General features: G+C 38.3%; 2 protein-coding genes across 5 annotated transcripts; one reads left to right on the plus strand and one right to left on the minus strand.

Moving 5' to 3' along the window:
• Window positions 1-338: 338 nt before the first annotated feature.
• srsf5b (serine and arginine rich splicing factor 5b) lies at window positions 339-7,851 on the plus strand. Of its 2 annotated transcripts, none has more exons than XM_079887679.1 (8): window positions 339-834; window positions 1,059-1,187; window positions 2,043-2,113; window positions 2,230-2,367; window positions 4,354-4,423; window positions 5,978-6,051; window positions 6,253-6,360; window positions 6,974-7,851. In XM_079887679.1, the coding sequence occupies exons 2-8, from the start codon at window positions 1,062-1,064 to the stop codon at window positions 7,233-7,235; spliced, it is 849 nt and encodes a 282-aa protein (XP_079743805.1). In that variant the 5' UTR covers window positions 339-834; window positions 1,059-1,061; the 3' UTR covers window positions 7,236-7,851. The 2 variants fall into 2 exon arrangements, with proteins under 2 accessions (XP_079743805.1, XP_079743806.1); XM_079887680.1 differs by having other exon boundaries at window positions 687-834; window positions 1,062-1,187.
• Window positions 7,852-8,055: 204 nt separating this feature from the next.
• Window positions 8,056-18,277, minus strand: slc10a1 (solute carrier family 10 member 1). 3 transcript variants are annotated; one of them, XM_079887674.1, is made up of 7 exons: window positions 18,165-18,277; window positions 17,606-18,033; window positions 14,334-14,538; window positions 10,223-10,401; window positions 10,061-10,085; window positions 9,886-9,952; window positions 9,353-9,694 (listed from the first exon to the last, which is right to left on the minus strand). In XM_079887674.1, the coding sequence occupies exons 2-7, from the start codon at window positions 18,028-18,030 to the stop codon at window positions 9,606-9,608; spliced, it is 990 nt and encodes a 329-aa protein (XP_079743800.1). In that variant the 5' UTR covers window positions 18,031-18,033; window positions 18,165-18,277; the 3' UTR covers window positions 9,353-9,605. The 3 variants fall into 3 exon arrangements, with proteins under 3 accessions (XP_079743799.1, XP_079743800.1, XP_079743801.1); XM_079887673.1 differs by having other exon boundaries at window positions 8,056-9,694; window positions 9,886-10,085; window positions 18,165-18,210; XM_079887675.1 differs by lacking the exon at window positions 9,353-9,694 and having other exon boundaries at window positions 9,931-10,085; window positions 10,219-10,401.
• Window positions 18,278-19,866: the final 1,589 nt, after the last annotated feature.

The following is a 19,866-nucleotide window of genomic DNA, read 5'->3' on the forward strand; positions in this document are numbered from 1 at the left end:
GGAATTCATACTAAGATTCATTTCCGCGAATCGGTTCTTTTGACGATTCTTTCAAAGAACCGATTTAAAAGAACGATGCAGCCATTTACCGCATGACGTGATTACTTATCTCGTCTTTCCTGACATCCCGGCTGTTTATTATCGAAATGAATTAATAATGTTGTTAATTCTTATTTCTTTTTTACAATTCATTTTGTTGCAGCCATAATGGAGCTCACTGAGAAGCTAAATAGTCCACCAGAAGGTTTTTTTTAGGTGAGTTGGACCAAAAGCGGCGGTTCTCCGTTCAATGAGTCGAAATGGACGGTTATTCAGTGGTTCAGTCTGATTCGTGAATCACTCTGATTGGTTTTGTGAACCGGTTCAATTGGTTTATTGAAAACAGCCGATAAAAGTACAATTCGCTGCAGTAGACGCCAGTTATACTATATAACGTACGTTATGGTTGGAATAAACATGGCAGATCAGATTATGTATCAAAGTAAATAATAATAATAGGCAGTAATATTGACACTGCAGATGTCTCTAAACAAAATAGGACTAACGTTAACGTTAAGTTACTAACTTACCATATAACTTAGACTGTTTCATCATTACATTTGACAGTTTAAAATATCTACTGATCTATTTTCACGTAGATAGCGTAATATAATTAGCGTAAATTATTGAGTATTATCCTGTATCTGACACAGTAGTAGAGCGCAGTGTCTGAACTGATCTCAGATCAGTGTTGAGCGTCGCTCGCATCTCGCGGTTATACACTGACTGACTCCATTTTGTGTGAAAGGGATTGTTCGCACACGCACTCATTCAGAGGAGAAACATTAGAAAGAGGTATGTACCTGAGACAGTGCATCTTCACACTTGTCTGAATTCAGCTTTTAAGGGTTGTGTTGTTTAACCGACTGTTTTGTGTAATGATTCACCAGTTAATGAGTTCTCTTTGGATGTGGGTTGTGGTTCTTGAAGGCCCTAGCCTTCGTCGGTGTTTGACGCTTGAGTAATAACAGCATCGTGATATTACGGTTGATTTGACCTTGTTTGTATTTGTTTTAAAGAAGATGAGCGGTTGTCGTATATTCATCGGTCGATTAAACCCCTCTGCTCGGGAGAAGGACGTCGAGCGGTTCTTCAAGGGTTATGGAAGAATCAGAGACATTGACCTGAAAAGAGGCTTCGGATTTGTGGTACGTTTTGCCTTTCGTAAACAATTTCATCAAATTTCAGATATTGCAACAGCATGCTGTTTGTGTTGCATTGTAATTATAGTGACTCTTGTGATGTGAGCATGTCACGTTAGGTGTCCAACCTCAATAATATATTAATAGCACATGGGCTGTGTTTCAAAGCCTAGTCTACAATGGACAGCGTTTTTAAATAGAAAGCTCTCCTGGTTTTGAGACAGCCACGTAATGAAGTGTTAAAAATTTCAGGTTATTAGTATATAGGCTACTTTTTAGTTTAATACTATATATTTTCAAATTCACGACCATTCAAAAGTTTTGGGGAACCCAAAAGCTGCATTTATTTGATCAGAAATACAGTAAAAACAGGAATGTTGTGAAATATCTATTTTAACATATTTGTAAATGGTATTATTCCTGTGATGGCAAAACTGAATTTTCAGCAGCCATTACTTAAGTCTTCAGTGTCACAAGATCCTTCAGAAATCAGTGGTGTCCTGTTTGCTGTCGCTTTTAATCAATTTAACACGTCCTTGCTGAATAAATGTATTCATTTCTTACTGACCCCAACCTTTTGAACGGTCATATAATATTGTCAAATGAAATTGCAAGTTTGCAACAATAAACTGAGCAATTAACAAATGTAAACTGAAAGGACTTATATTAATTGGACAAGAAATTAGGAGAAATGGTACTATACGGTTATCCGGACCACACGTAAATGTACTATACGGTTAACCTAACCCTAACCCTACCCACCCTACCCAAATAGGTGTGGTCCGGATAACCGTATAGTTCCGGAGAAATAAACTAAAGCTCAATAATTAAGCCTAAAAATTAAGTGCCTATTTTTTTCAGGAATTTGATGATCCAAGAGATGCAGAAGATGCTGTTTATGAGCTTGATGGGAAAGAACTCTGCAATGAGAGGTATAATTAAATTCAGTGCCTATTTGTATAGTGGTTTTCACGACACATTGTTACATATTAGCCTTGGAGGGACTTGAGACTGAGCTGATACATGTATGATAACTTTTTTCCTGCAGAGTGACTATTGAACATGCCCGTGTCCGCCTGCGTGGGGGCCGAGGTGGTGGTGGTCGTGGGGGCGGTGGTGGAGGTAGTGGTGGCGGTGGAGGACGTTTCCCTGGTCGGTATAGCCGTGGCTCCCAGGACAGCCGGAGGTAGGGGTCAATCTTTGTTAAATACACTTTGCTCATGTGATGTTTTATTATTACACATTAACATTATAACGTTATATCTGGGTTGAGTTCTTTTTTGTTTTAATGAAATTAGTACTTTTATATAGAAAATATAGATTTCATTAGCCACGTTTCCATTACCCTTCAAATTGCGCAAATTGAAATTGCGAATTGAATATACGCGTCAATTTCGCAAAAACTCCCATTTATCGCAAAAAAGTTGTTCCGCTCGCATGAGGTGGTTTTTCAGGCAATTCGAAAAAGAAATATTTCGCAAACTGCAATGGAAACAGTTTTTGCGCATTTGCAGGTCACCTGACGTAGATGACGCGGTGTGTTTGGACAGAATACGAGACCGAGTTCTTTATTAAATTCATATAAGACAAAATTGTTACAGGAATAATGGATTCTAAACCTCAAATGAATGCCACAATCAAGACCTCGAAGCAGAAATGAGGGAGAAACACCCAGAAACTCCTCATATGTGCCGGTCACAAGTATAAGGGTCTTTCCTTACCATTAATGCTTGGAAAACACACATATCTCCTTCGATTAATAATAATAATGTCTAGTGCATTTGCTGGGATATAGTACATAAACCTACCAACCAGGGATGGAAATTAGCACCCGCCACCAGCCAAATGCGGGTGATTTTGTGTTGTGGCGGGTAAACTCGCTTCACCTACCGGCCACCGTGGCGGGTAAATAAAAATAGCATACTGTTTCACACAGACGGCGGACACTTTTAGAAAAAAAAAAAAAAAAAAATGTGGCGTTACATCGCAGGCGTTAAGAGCTGGTTAAGATGTCTGCAGAGAAAACATCTTTGCCTTAACAACTTAACATTGAAATCACTCGCGCCGGACGCGCTATACGCACCGACGGGAACACGACGGTGGAGCGTTTTTAAGATTTCCACTCTGGAGGGTGGTTTCACTTTTTTGCGTTTGTAAGCCCCAAAAACGCCGTCGCCGTCTAAACGAAAGGCACATCTGATAAAATATTTTTACGTTTTCACCCGCGAGCGTTCTCGTGTAAACAGGGCCTAATAGTTTCATTGTTGGGACTAAAAACGTAAAACTGGAAGCCATAAAATACCACGAATCATCCAAATGCCACATCCAGGTAAAAAAGAGAAATATATATATATATATATATATATATATATATAAGAGAGAAAGAGTGTATAAGAGAGAAATAGAAAATGTCAGTATTTCATTGAGACTTGAGATTAAATAAACTGCTTAAAGGGATACTCCACTTTAAAATGAAAATTCTGTCATCATATACTCACCCTCATGTTGTTTCAAACCTATGAATTTCTTTCTTCTGCTGAACAGAAAGGAAGATATTTAGAAGAATGTCAGTAACCAGACAGTTTCTGGTCTCATTGACTTCCATGGTATATTTTTTTCCTACTATGGAAGTCAATGAAACCAGAAACTGTCTGGTTACTGACATTCTTCTAAATATCTTCCTTTCTGTTCAGCAGAAGAAAGAAATTCATAGGTTTGAAACAACATGAGGGTGAGTATATGATGACAGAATTTTCATTTTTAAGTGGTATTAATTTTCACATGCAGTTACACATTGTCGGTTAAAAATAAGAAAGTGGCTGGTAAAAACATTGAGTGGCTGGTAGATTTTGAAATCCACCAGCCACAGTGGCCGGTGGACAAAAAAGTTAATTTTCCATGGTTTTTGGAATGACTTATTCTGATCGCGAGAGGAAAAAAATAAGTTTTAGTCGCTTAACATCGGTTAATGGAAACGCCGTCATTTCGCAATAGTTTTTTGTCTACATTTAGAAAAAATCGCAAAAGTTTTGCGCAAAAATTTAATGGAAACGCGCCTATAGATTAAAAGTGACAGTAAAGTAATATTTGCACAGGTAAGGTTGTGTAAACATACAATGTTTAGTGTTTTCTAGAAATCAAGTCAATAACTCTTAACTGTTTCACCTGTCAGGAATCCTCCACCGATGCGCACTGAGAATCGTCTCATTGTGGAGAATTTGTCGTCAAGAGTCAGCTGGCAGGTGAGCATTCATCAATTTCCTGTCATGTTTTGGGGAGTCAGTTGATTTCCCAAACACTGCAAATAACACAAAAAAAAGGAAAAAAAGGAATCCTTCATAGATAATTAGAACATTTAGAGTTAAGTTGATTTATTACCCAATTAAATGTAAATCAATGGCAGAAGTTGTCATTCTGAGATTACTTTCAAATTCAAGGTCATATAATACTGAGGAAACAGTAAGGTTAAGTCACTTTGCCTCTGTTTTAACCAATTGTTCACCCCTCTATTTGCCAGCCTGACTGTTGTGTCGTATGGAAGAGCTCGCTAATGGTGGAGTTAACCCCTACAGGGTCCCTCTCTCTGGTTAAGCCACTCCCATTGTGTCCCACGCCTAGTTGACCTCCGCCGATCGCACGAGAGCTCTCTGAGAGTGATGCCCTCTCGCTCTAGACGCAGCGGCTGCCGCTACAAAGCGCGGTTTGTGACGGTGCCGAGCTGAAAGAGAGAGAGAGACAGAGATTGAAAGCGAGAGATCGAGAGAGAGAGAGGGGCAGAGAGAGAGCGTGTGAAAGAGAGAAAGAGAGCGAATCTCTGGCTTACGCAGTCAATCGAGGGGTTCGGTAATTTGAGAGGCTTCGATCGGTATACTCACCCACCCTGCTCTCTGGTGGTCCCACACACGTGGCAGAGGATAAAACAGCCCGATGGGTACGTTCCCAGGTATTAGTCTATAATCTCTTCCTCGCTGTTTACGCTCGGTGCCCTTGAGGGGACGGCACAAATAGGGTACGATCGATGGAGGGAGGCCTAGTGCACTTCCACACTGTATGCACTTGTGTTTTGGTAAGAATGCATTTGCCATGTAAATGTACATTTTACTAAATGTGGGGCCCTTTTTTTACGAGCCGCTCCACATAGTTGCTCTGCTAGTCTTGAATGTTGTAGTACAGGGGTCCGGGAATGTCACAGCATTGCAAGCCAAAATATCCATGGTCAACACTGTTCCCTTGATTACTACGCCACCACTTTTTGTTCTAGTGCTAGTTAATTTTGGCGAAGACACACAGAAGTCTTTGTGTTTGCACATTTCCAGAAGTTAGCATCACAAAGCTTTAAATAGTGAGTCGAAAGAACATGAAATAAGGCCGATTGGCTGCTTGGCTTCGCGTTTTGTCACAGCATTGCAAGCCAAAATTTCCCAGGTCAACATTGTCCCCTTGATTACTACGCCACCACTTTTCATTCCAGAACCCATTCATTTTGGTGATGTGCAAGCACAAAGTCTTTTGTGTCTCAATGTTTTGGGCATTTCTCAAAGCTTTAAGTAGAGAGTGGCCGCTTGGCTTCGCTTTTTGTTGGTTTCAAATCTATCCGTGTGCTGCAGTGTTCTTCCCTTCAACTTCATTTTAATGTTTATATGTAGCATATTGAACATGGTCCAGGCTTGAGCAAGACCTGAGAAGTTCTCGGACCCCAACTTTGATAGTTAATTTACCCTGATACTTCATAAAACGTGTAAGTCTGCTCATCTAAGTTACCTAGCTAACACAAAATGCTGCTGTACTGTGTGTAGGATTTAAAGGATTTCATGAGACAAGCCGGAGAGGTTACTTTTGCAGATGCCCATCGGCCAAAGCTTAATGAAGGGTGAGCTGGCTATTTTCTTTCCTGTTACTCTCCCAGTCTTTTATTTATTTATTTTTTCATTGAATTCGATGAATTACAGTAACTAGATATATGTAATGTTAAATGGTTGAATATCGCAATGAAGACAAATAATGGATTGAATCTAAATTCATATCGCATTACTTTTTGAATGTTTTATGTAATACTTTTATCTTTCTACAGTGTGGTTGAGTTTGCCAGCCATAATGATCTAAAAAATGCCATGGAGAAGTTGTCTGGGAAAGAGATCAATGGAAGGAAAATCAAACTTGTTGAGGCGTCCAGGAAAAAGTGAGTTATTTTTGTTTTTAGCATGTAATAATGTTGCCAATATAAAAAATGAATATAAAAAATAAACATAAGATTTTCATAATTGCTACAATTATTTTGTTATTACTAATACTTGTTCAGTATCATTCAAAAGTTTGGGGTCAGTCTTTTTTTTATATATATATATATTATATATAGAGAGAGAGAGAGAGAGAAATTAATGTGTGTTTGTTTTTACCAAAGATGCATGGAATTGTTCAAAATTGACAGTAAAGACATTGGTTACAAAAGATTTCTATTTCAAATAAATGCTCTTTTGAACTTTTCATCAAAGAAACATGAAAAAATGCATGAATTACAGAAAAACAGTGATTATAATAAGAAATGTTTCTTAAAGCACCAAATGCTGACATGTGACACTGAAGACTGGAGTAATGGTTGCTGAAAATTCAGCTTTGCCATAACAGGAATAAATAAACATTGTATTTGTATTTTGAATTAAATAAATGCAGCATTGGTGAGAACAAGAGATAAAAAATATATTTTTTAAATCTCATCAACCCCAAACTCTTGAACAGTAGTGTGTAGATAGATTAATGAATTGATTTTCCTCTTGCTTTCTCTTGTCCTGTAGATCCAGAACTCGGTCTCGCTCAAATAGCTCATCTCGATCTCGGTCTCGTTCTCGTTCACGAGGGCGATCCGCATCACGTTCTCGTAGCCGCTCCCGTTCCCACAGCCCCAAATCACATAACCACTCAAGAAGTCGGTCCCGTTCAGCCAGTCCCTCTCCTGTGCGGCCCAAGGAAGCAGCACGTGCTGAATCCGCATCCCCGCCGACCCCGGCGCAGCGCCCCCCGCCGTCTCGTTCCCCGTCCGCTGACAGCCGTCATTAGATGCTGCTGCTGCACTGCGTGATGAGGGAAGCGGCTGATGAAGTTTATCGCAGCAATATTGTCCCACCTTTGGTCAATTTAGGCCTCTCTCCATGCCAGTGTTTTCACAGCTCTGTTGCTAATTTAAAGGTATTTGACTGGAGAGTCCATTTAAATCAGGACTATACAGCTATTTTTTGGTGGGGGGGTTTTTAAGTTCATGTCTCAAATGGTTTTTTTGTGATTATTTTTTTATCACTACATACAGAGTGAGGTTTGATTTCTGCTTTTTCTGTCGAGATTCTTTAATTGTATAAACATGTTCATGGACAAACCATTAAATATGATTGTTTTCAGTAAGTTTAACCCTTTGTTGTGTTCTGAAGATTTGTAATTAGGGTTTTATGAATAATGCAAATTGTTTGTAATGTAGATGCTTGAATTGTAATGAAAGAAGGCAAAGAATTATCTGAGTTCCCTTCACGCTGCATGAATAAAGAGATCTTGTTACACATTTGTGAATCCATGTTTTATATGCCAGCCTGTTCATATGTACGCATTTGATTTCTCATTGTGTATACACATTTTAATGTTGCATTTGTTTGAACGATTAAATTTAGCTTTTTTTTTTGCCATGCATTTTCTCATTCTTTTTTTTTTTTCCACAAAAGGGGATGAGATTTTAATATGCCATATTTTCTATGTATTGTAAACTGTCTCATGCTTATGAATATTTTTTTCCAGATCATGTTGAATCAATGTCCGGCTTTGTCTGGATATGTTTTGATGCATGGAAAATGACTCCCGTTTTATGTACCATGATATAAATATTAATTAAATGTTTTTGAACGTTTATAAAGTTTGTGTAGCACTGTAAAAAAAATTAGAAAAAAAGAATAATAATAATAAATTCCCCAAGAAGCTGTTAGTAATGAGGTCAGTCGTTCATCTGAAAGCTCAAAAACATTACACGTTAGACATAAATATTGTTTGTTAAAAAAAGTTAACTCTACAATACACATTTATTGTTAACATGAAGGTATTATTGCAAGTTGCAACTTTGTTTAAAAATTCACACTTGAAAGGTGTTTAAAAAAATTAAGCATCAGACTCCTTTAAGATGTCATTTGTTCTCTGTATATTTAGTTTGATGTCTTAGATATGTATTGAATAGATTTATTAAATGCCTATGGTGATATTCAAATAAAAAATACGGCAGCTGAAAAAGCAGTCACGTTTGTGCTGTTGAGCAACCACATACAATTGGACACTTTGAAGAAACTTTTCAGGCTGATTCTGTTGTTTTTCAAGTAGGAAGAAAAAAAAGTGTACTTTCTGCTTCACGGTTTATCTTTCACTCTTTCTTTGTAGCCCCAGCACCCACTGTAGGCTACTCTGGCCCCAAATTCCTCGTCTTTTTTCTTTCTTTCAACTTTTTAAACTCTGGGATCCCCTGTTAGGGTCTGTTAGTTTCTTCAGCTGCTCTTGTCACTGTTGTGCTACACTTTTGTTTTGTGTAAGAAAAGAGAAATAGTTCATTTTAAGAGTTACAGTATAATACTTGTTTTTTTAGGATTTGTAATTTTTTGTCTTTAGAAAAAACAAATAAAAAGACTGATAGATTGACTGATTATTTCTTGATAACAGACCGCTGCTAAGTATAACACACCGTTGCCATGAAAAACAGAGCGTTGCTATGGACGCAGGATTCTAACCGTAGAGACGGAACGGACTATTTTCTTTAGCGGAAGCAATACAATCGTTTTTAAATCAATAAACTCCTTTTTAAATCAATATTTTTTTGTCAAATTATTGATTTATTTGGTAGGTATCCATGTAATAAGGGGGACAATGTAGAGCGAGGCGGTTGTTATAGCGAATACAACCCCGACAGGCTGATTAGGACCTCGACGCAAAGCGGACCTGTTTTTATTTTACATAAAACAGGTAAATAAACAGTGTGTTCTTACTGTGAAAATGAACCCACTATAATATGACAATATGCACTGTCGGTACACAATTCCTGCACACATAACCTGGATGAAAAGTGCTACTTTTTAAACTTATACTAGAAAATAATAATAATAATACTCCAGTAACGTTACTACATTCTGAAAAGTTCTGTTTTATTAGGGTATGACTATTGTATTATGGCACTAAAACAATTATAAGTGTCTGACTGGAGGACAGTACAAAAGAACAATTAGGCTCTACAGTCAAATTTGTTATGTATTTTAGAATGTAAACAAAAAGCATTTTAAAACTGTCCATTCAGTTCTATACTTACTATACAGTTTCGATTATGAACTCTTCTATTAAATAAAAACTGGACTAAAACCGTACAGCATATGGTGATGTTGTCTTAAAATTGCTTTTTCAGCTTAATAAGCACTATGGAGTCCCCTCAGATGCCACTGTAAGAGGGTCCATTAAGTTAGTTTCTTCAGCTGCTCTTTCCACTGCTGTGTGCACTTGTGTCTCTGTGTAAGAAAAGAGAAAACAGTTCTTTTTTAGAATTTATAATACTTATAATAATTTTAAAATAAGCACTACATCAATATTTAGGTTAATAAAATAGAATTCTACCACTTTTAATACTTAGATAAAATAAGTTGATAAACATTCTTCTCAGCAATGTACTTTCGTAACAAGTTTAATGGACTTCATGTACCTTTTTGGGATGGACTCAGCTTCTGAATGCATCTGAACAGGACTATGAAAAAAAGAGCCTCGACTATCTGGAACACAATGTAGAGGACGGGAAAGAAATACAGCTGACCAATGAGCTCAGCAGGGAAGGCCACCTTCAGGATTGTGGAACACAGTTGGATGTTCTGACAACCTACCTCCACAGAAACAGTACGTCTGCCACTGAGGACCAACACAAATGAACATCACACTTGTGAAAAATGCACTGTGACTGTAAATCAATTGGTTGACTATCTTGAGAACGGATTTGCACCTTGGCCAGATACAATACAAATTCATATTCCGGTGGACATACATACGGTGCATTCATCCTGAACAGAGTGGACAGGATATATCCACATGTGAATCCAATCAATGGCATCAATGCAGCTGTGGCTACAAGTTGAGGAGATAGCACCGTGAAAAGTTTTCCTCCATCAAATATACCAGCAAGAACACCAATGACAACACAGGAGATCAGCATCACCATCAACCCAACCTACAAGCCAGCAGGAAAGCAGGAACATAGTTTAAGAATATGCTTATAATTCATATAATTTGTCTGTCATGATGATGGCATGTAGTCAGAGGATTCATCCTTTACAATACAGCAGATTGTGTGGTTGAGCAGCATAGAATGTTGATAAAGTGATGTTGTTTTTTCACAACATGTAAGAATTACCATAATTACAAGATGACAAGTCAGAGCTTTAAAAAAAAAAATCAAAGTTTACAAATTGTAATTGTGAGTCCAGTGAGGGTATAAACACTTGGTAGCCATAGGTTGGAATCTCATTCTGCATATGTGTGTGTTTCCGCGTTCAAGTCTGTTTGTGTTGGGTATTTTTTCAAGTGATGCTCAAATGGATCAAATGGGTGGAGCTTGACCTAAATTAGGTTTAGGGTTAAGGTTAGGGTTAGAGCATGTGGTACTCACTTAAGAGACAAGTTATGTCAAGCTCCCAGTCTCTGGACGTAATGAGTGAAGCTTAACCTATATAGTCCAGAGCCTTTTTCAGATTTCAGTCTATAAATGTGTAAAGGAATCATTCACTTGAAACACCACTACCATATGCTGCTTCGAGACACACAATAGTTTTGTTTTGGCTTTGTTTAGAACTATTTACATAGCAAAAACACAGTTAAGAATGATAACTATTATGATAAAGTGAAAGTGATTCTGTGCCGTTGTCATTAGAGTTGTGGTGTGGTGCATATAATTAGAACGATTATTAAAACTTTATAGTTCCCTTTCAATATCAGTCTCTCCACGTTGCGTCATCCTATAACACTATGGGGAAACACCTTTCTCCTAGAAATACTGAATCCTGATTGGAATAACGTGTTGAACCTCAATAGCCAATGGCATTCAAGCATGCGAATTAGGGGCGGGAACGTCTCCTTTATAATGCAGCGCTGAATTACATTTTCTCATCGCCAAAAATGGATCACACGTTAGCTGATCCCCTTGAGCGTTCCGGTGGACGAAGATGACTATTAAAACCTGGTCTATCTGTGCAGGACCCACCAAGCTTGTGCTCCACGAGTTGTGCGTTTTGGCGGAATCCACCATTAAGGGTTCTTTAACGCTATCTCACGACCAATACGTACGAATTCGTACGAGTAAGTAAAATGTGGCTAATTCGGCTAGTAGACAATTTGTCTAAACCCCAGGGGTCAGGGGTAGGTCATTCGTACAAATTCATATGAATTGGGCAACTCGTAAAATATGTACGATTTAGCAAAAATCGTATGAATTTGTACGAGTGAGGTCGTATGAATTCGTACGAATTAGCCAACTCGTAAAATTTGTACAAATTGCCGTGAGATCGGGTTGGGTTCTTACTGCCCTTACTGCGATGCCATGAGTGACAGGACTTTCCGGATTCGGATAGCCCTCACATAGAAAGAGCATCTGGCACCTCCCCTCGGCTGCTCCTCCTGAGCCACGGAGACAGAAGCAGCAGCACCCCTAGTTGAAGCACAATGTGTTCAATGGTGAGTTTACGCCGGCTCAGTGCCCGTGTGCCTTCAATAGTGTAATAAAATGCGTATATATATTCAAACACAAAGTGCATTAGTATCAGAGCTCCTCCTCCAGCTCTTCCTCACTCTCATATTGGCCAATACGCTGATTTCACGCAGCCGCCATTTTGAAATCGAAAGTGAGGCTCCGGTGGGAAGAACCCCGGAAGTAAAGATAAACAACAATGCCTTGAACTACCAACCTGAAGCTGCTGCCGCGATTTACACTATTGGATGTTAATATCCAATATAGGATATGTATATAGTTCATTCCTGATTCTTTTTTTACTTTCTGAATTATATATAAAAAAAATATTTTATTTATAAATGAATTTCACTGTATATAGTCTAAGTATGAAAGAAATGTATGTACAGTTTTAGAATTGACACAACATCATTAAACACAACAATACGCCATCGCATTCACGACTCTCCTGTGATTAAAGGCGACACTTCCGGTTTTCTTCCCACCGGAGCCTCGCTTTCGATTTCAAAATAACGGCTGACTGAAATCAGCGTATGGACTGAACTATATCTGTGGACCTGAAATATGTCTACTCGGAACTATGGCACTGGTAAATTGTGTCTTTTACACAAGAGTACTCAGATGGCGAGTGAATGCCCTCCATGCTCAAGTATACAGATACTACAACAGCTGGTCACCGTTATATTTATTTCCAACCCGGTCTATCAAGATAAGGAAGGACCTCTCTCAAGCAAATGGCTTAATCTGGCATTCCAATCCAGAATTGTGGAATCTGCACATCTGGCCGCTCATCAGAGCCCACCAGCGTTAGTTACTCTGCTTCAGCGCTGCTGAATACGATTACTGAAGCAAGGGCCCCTTCTACAAGGCACCTCTACGCTCATTAATGGAGAGAATTTGAGCGCTAGTGCAGCTCAAGGGAGGAGAATTGCTCAATTCCAGTCATTCAGTCCTTCTTGCAAGAGTGCTTAGATAGAGTGGCTGCACGCTTTCTGCGCTCAAGTATATGCTGCTGCTTTGTTATCATTTTACAGCGAGGTTAACTGCCAGACGGTTGGCAGGAATGACCTGGTGGTCAAGTCTCTAAAAGGCGTGAGACGGGCACGGTGTTTCAAATAGGTCCACTACTACGTTTGTCATAAGGTGGTGCTGGTGCTGCCACCGCTTAGCCAAACCATTTACACTGAACCCCTGAAATGCTGATCCGGTAGTCTTCACTGCTGTGTGTTAACACTAGAGGCATACTGTTGCAAGACATAATGATGCTATGCAACTTTTTATGATAGTTGTATCTTATGCAGTATTTCTACCGTGAGACATTGTGCTTAGGCACAATGCTTAGCATTGTTCACAGTAACACGGCATGATCGGACTACGTTCCCCATAGCGTCATTGAATAACGCAACATTGAGAGACCAATATTGAAAGGGAACGTCCCCAGTTACCGTAACCTTGGTTACCTGAAATGAGAGAATGAGATGTTGCATTCATGCCGTGTTACTTATGCTCATGCATTTTTGTGAGTGCCTTATTTAGTAGATTCTGAGGAAATGTCGTTCCCGCCTCTAACTTGCATGCTTGAATGCCATTGGGGTGCAATCAGGCTTCAGTATTTCTAGGAGAGAGGCGATTCCCCATAGCGTCATGGAATGACACAAGATATCGTTCCCTCTTTTCAGGGAAGCGAGGTTATGCTGGTAACTAGAGATGTTATCGTTCTAGTTATCCTTGGTGTAAATGGGTCTTAAATTATCTTATTTCAATTATACTCCACAGGGTCAGGAATTTCATGTGATCAAGGACAAAAGATTTCCCCACATAATGTTAGCTTCTTGTTTGTTCAACTGTTGAATACAAGCAGTGTCACTGTCATGATTCAGATCAGGTAGCTTCCAAACAGAACGAGATATCATACATAAAACGAACAATACTGGACCACCTGAAACAAACTGAAGGACATACATAGAGATAATTAACTAAATGAAGACAGCTGTGCTCGTTAAATGAATCTCCATGACAACAGATAATGGCTGGACACTAGAACCAAGGAAACACAGGAAACAGGTAACTGAGGAATACAAAATAAAAGTCTATGAAAAAATTAAACTAACTGAATATAACTGTTACAGTCAAACGTATTTATGTGTTAACAGACCATTGATCTGGGAAACATAGGACCCATTTTAATGTGTTCATTATGTGCCATATATTAATCTGGGGAACACAGAGCCTTGAAGCATAAGACCCTGGCAACATTGGAATGACCATCATGGTGCTGTTTTCCAGATCAGCATGGCAGTTATTCGGCCGTAGGAACAATGCAAGTGTGTGCACTGTCTATAAAGCACAATTTTTTGTTTCATTTCGGCTTATTACAATCTAGAAATTGTTAAAGTATCCATGCATGAATTATCACACACCTGGATGATGATCTTAGAATACTGGGGCACTCTGTAGTTGATCAGGACCCCAATACCGCAGGGCACCAGGATCATAATCAGGGCAACAGTGATGCCAGTGAAAGGAACATACTGCACCAGGTTTGAGAAACCCTGGCTGTACAGGTACAGCAGGAGGGGCATCATACCCAATCCCAGTGCTGTGGAGCACGTAGTCATCACAACACTGGGAGAGAGAGAGAGAGAGAGAGAGAGGGAAAATAGTTAAATTAAGAAATAAGAAGATACTTTGTGCAACATAAGCTGCCTTCCATATCGACAGACAAACTTCTATAGTTTTCTCTACTAAAAACTATAGAATACAATTCCTGTAACTTAGATAATATATTGTATGTAACTTGACCCTCTAGCGGTTTAAAAACAAGACTGCATGCATTTTGCGGAAGAACATTGTTTCGGTTGTGCTTCGGCTCTGTGTGACTGTGCGGATGAATATGGTTTTGCGGCACCTGCAAACACATGGAAATCCAAAAATAATTGTAATCTGAGCATGTTGGAATATTTTATGCTTTTCTTTTGCATAAAATGTCTAATTGGAAACAGTGCTATTTTTGAATTAATGATGTTCACTGATTCTTGAGATAAGGGACAAAACATGTTTTAGATAGCTTTTGTTTTTTTGCTTTTTTATGCTACTTTTTCCAGAACAAGGCCAATATATCGAAACTTTCGTTTTTGGTACGTGTTGACCGATACCTGTTTTTCATTGCATTTGTGGTAATTTTTTAATATATAAACCAAAAGAAAATGAACGATATTCATTGGTTTAAATTGTTTAAAGCTTCAGTTTTTTTCAAGCTTAATTATGTCTGCTAAAATATATTGTAGCTTCTGTTACTTTCATTGCTCTATTTTATCTTTTATTTAATAGCACAGCGTATATTTAGATCTGCTTTAACAGGGCTCAATACTAAGGTTTTTTTGTTTTTTGTTTTTTAACTGTCCCGGTTGGGACAGTGGTTCAAATGTTTAGATACCAGTAAAATATCAGAGTTATATTATAATTTTGATTCTACAGCAGAAACTACTAGCCTAATTAATGTCAATTTAAAACATTATTAAATTCAATTAAACAGTCAGTAATAAAATAAGAACAAATGATCCAATTCCAATTATAGCACAAATTAATTCGATATAACAAAGATACAAATAAAATAAACAGTGCTTTTCAGGTAGCTCCAACAGAAGTTTTCAGGTAGACCTACATCATTTGAATAAAGTAATCAAATGTAAAATAACACTGCATAGTCTTCACTGTATGAATTAAATATTGATGAATTGTTATTAAAGTTTAGATGGTCAATTTATTCAGTCAAGAGCATTGATTTCTTTGTCCTTTGTTGTTTAATTAGCTTTAATTAGCTGCTGTCCCTTTAAGACCAAATGGACAGATCAAATACAGCTACTGTTACATACATTTTATATCTTAACTGTTTACGCATAAGACATTGCCAACTATGTGTACTAGGATACTCGATAAATTTGTACATAATTTGGGGTAAATTCGCCAGTTCAAGCACAAGAAGACAAGAGAATTCAATTCAGCATTCAAGCGCTGTCTACGCCCGGTATCTACGCGCGCTTCGGATATTTGCACACAGTAAACTTCTTGCCCTTTAATAATGTAGGGCACAACCCATCATACATAAATCACATATAGCAGATCAAGTTTTAATTTAGGCCTATAGTTTAATTTTATTTATTTATTTTTTATTGGTATTTAACAAGACACACATAATGATACATTCAATTAAAAGTAAGAAATTACAGACTGTCTCAGTTTAAACCCTTCCAGAACCCACCCACAGTAGATAAATTAAAAAAATAAAAAAATAAAAAAATAAATATAAAATAATAATAATCATAACCAAATATTGAAAATAAATTGAATAAAATAAACATTCCTCTCTCTAGTATTGGTCTTTCCTCTTTCCAGTAACAGTCAATTATTGTGTAATATTAGTGTCAGGAGAACACAGTAAACCTTTTTAGGACAGGTTCCCAGGTCTTCTGAAAAGTTTTAAGGGATCCTGAAAGCAAAAATCTTAACTTCTCAAGGTTTATACAGCTAAAAACTTCTTGGATACACCTGTCGTGCGATGGGGGAGTCACATGTTTCCATTTGAGAAGAATGGCTCGTCTAGCTAAAACAGAAGTAAAGGCAATAACCTGGCGAGATGAGATAGTCAAGTCAGGTGTCGAAGGAATGCCAAAAAGAGCAGTCAAGGGGTTAGGGTCCAACTCTATGTTAAGAGCATTATTGAGTGTATCAAAAACATTGGACCAAAAGTCTGTCAACCGAGGACAGCTCCAGAACATATGAAAATGATTAGCAGGAGACTGCTTGCAACGATGACAAGCATCACTCACATCTGGGAAAATTTTTGCCAATCTGGCATTAGTTAGATGAGCTCGGTGGAGCACCTTACATTGCAATAGGCCATGTCTGGCACATATGGAAGAGCAATGAACTAATCTTAGAATTTCGTCCCATTGATCATCGATAATAGAAACACCCAGGTCATTCTCCCACAACTCTCTCAGAGAAACAGTAGGGTCTACATTAAGTGTACTTATTAAGTTGTAAATAACTGAAATTAGATGTTTCTGGCCTGTACCTAAAGTGAGAAAATGATCAAGAGGGCACTCAGGCGGACGGTTGGGAAAGTGGGGAAACAGCTTCTGAACAAAGTGTCTAATCTGAAAGAAACGAAACAAATGACTATTAGGCAGATTGTACTTAGCGGACAAAGACGAAAAGGATGCAAACACCCCATCATCATACAAATCTTTCAGTATGAAAGATTTTAGTATGAAATATATATAATTAGAAACTTTAATGAGAAAACCATTGGAGGGATGGCTGCAGCAGATCAGTGACAAAAACATCCTGTTTTGCTTTGTCTTTCCTCAAAGTTGAGTGCTACAGTAAATAATGAAATTAACAGCAATTATTTTATTTTTTTAGGGTTTTTAAATAAAAATGCTGTATAGGTTTAACAAATAAAACTCAAATTCAAATACCAAGGAACACTCTAGGGTATGCAAACATCTTATGCAAACATCTGGGCTAAAAAAAAACCCCAGCTGATTTGCTGATTGTCAGTGATATGTTGCTCAACTGGCTAAGCAAACGATTAAAAGGACATTTTTGCAGGAGATTTCTCAATAAGGTTAAGCTAATCTTTTTCCCTGTTTTACTATGGGACAGTATTTATTGTCTCAAGAATTACCTGAGGTTCATGTCTCCCTGAAGAGCCAGAGCAAAGATGTTTGAGAGGTTTCCTCCCGGACAGCATCCACAAATTAGCACAGCTAAGGTCTCCATAGGACCTAATTGAAACAGCTTTGCTAGGCAGAAGGCTGTGAGGGGCATTATACCAAATTGAGCCCCAACTGCAATTGCCACCCCTTTGGGTTTGGTGAGATGATTCTTGATCTTTGAGATCTCCATTGTGCAACCAAGAGACACCATGGTAATAAAAAGAATGACAATTAAGGCCAAGCGGATGACCATGTCCATACTGTCACTGAATGCAGAGCCATTTGTAGAGGTAGTGTTTACATTCCTGTCAAAGCTTGAAAAGTTGGATTCGATGGTTGGATTGATAGTGACTACCATTTTTGAGATTGGAGTTTTTTTTTGTTGTTTTTTCATAAGCTGTGAGATAAGAGAACGGAAGTTAAAGTGTCAAATAACATTTAAGTAATCCAATAAACAACAACAACAAAGTTTTTTCAAGTTTTAAAAGTATGTTTTTTTTTATGTAGATAGATAATTCTCAAGCCTACCTTTGATTCATGTAGTGCTTCAGTGGATAGGGTTCTCTAGAAAGCCAGAGTGAGCAAGTGAGAGAAAAAAAAATCTGTCCTCTGCTCTGGTGCAGTTTTTTCCCTCAACTTGTTTGTTCCTTAACCCTTTAAGGTCTTAGCTATTTAGAACTGGTTTCACCTTATTTACATTTAATATAATGTAATAATTTCTGAACACAGACAGATGTACACGGCTCAAAACTGTGTACGCCACAGTTAAAAAAATAACAGTTATGATCAAACACGAATATATAGATTTAGTTGTTATATATATTTAAAAAAAAAAGGAAAATATACTCCTTTGCAACATAAAGTCAATCTTGTGCACAATTTACTTTTTTTCTTGCATATAATGTGCGGGGCTCCGTAGTACTCCAAGTTTCAAATCTAAAATCTTTGCAAGAGTGTGATTCTCGTGTTTTTTGCTACCCACGGTCTGTAACCACATCCTACACAATGCAGCGCACAAGATGCCAATGGTTTCAAGAACTAGAACCAATGTCTTCCAGAAGAACAAAATATTTAGTTCTCTCAGGTGCTTCGTCAGTGTAAGCTTCACATCGAATACTTCTGTAATAGCCTATTTCTAGTAGCGTTTTCCCCCACTCTACCCTAAGTTATGGCCAGTTATGATCATTAACATTTATACATTTGAATGAATGAATGAATGAGGCATTTTATAGCGCTTTCATATGTACTGTACACCCAAAGCACTTTACAATCACGTCAGGGAATCTTTCCTCAATCACCACCAGTGTGCAGCATCCACTTGGATAGCAGATGCTTTTATCCTTTTAGACGCTTTTATATGTTTTTATTATATTATATTATATCATGTTATATTATATTATATTATATTATTAGGAACGGTACAATAAATAATTAAAGACCAGTTTTTTTTATTATTAGTATATTATATACAACATAAGACCGGACCAAGAAATGGATGATGCAGCAAAATCAGCTGTGATTGCCCAAATCTGTGATTGTGATTTTTTAAAAATATATATATAGAACAATTCTGCCATATTGTCATCACCTGGCACTACGACGACGAGACCCTGAAATCGCTGTTCTGGATCGGGGCCAACTACCACCAACCTGTACACCTCCCAGACACCTCAGGACTTGACTGGAGGAAGGCCATCATCAGGTGTCTGAAGAGCGTCTGTCCCTGATCCAGGACACAGCCAGACCATGCCCACGACCACCCTCGACCGCAGAGAATTCGCTAGAGCCCCCTGCAGACAGAGAACGACCACCCACAGTGATCATTGAGCCAGAGCCCGAAGAGGAAGGGACAGCGTCGAACATCGCCCCGGAGCCGAAGCCCCAGATTGAGTCTGTGGTACATTTTTTCTTCTTTCGCACATTGACTTAAGTACCTGGGTCTCATCTACTAATCGATGTCCCTGAACGTCTATCAACGTTAGTTTACCTATATCTGGGTCTCGTCTACAATCGACATCCCCAAAACGGCAACAATCGAAGTTAGTTTACCTATATCTGGGTCTCGTCTACAATCGACGTCCCCGAAACGTCAACAATCGACGTTAGTTTACCTGTATCTGGGTCTCGTCTACAATCAACGTTAGTTTACCTATATCTGGGTCTCGTCTACAATCGACGTCCCCGAAACGGCAACAATCGACGTTAGTTTACCTATATCTGGGTCTCATCT

This window comes from Squalius cephalus (assembly GCF_949319135.1).
Source record: "Squalius cephalus genome assembly, chromosome: 12".
In the NCBI taxonomy this organism is placed as follows: domain Eukaryota; kingdom Metazoa; phylum Chordata; class Actinopteri; order Cypriniformes; family Leuciscidae; genus Squalius; species Squalius cephalus.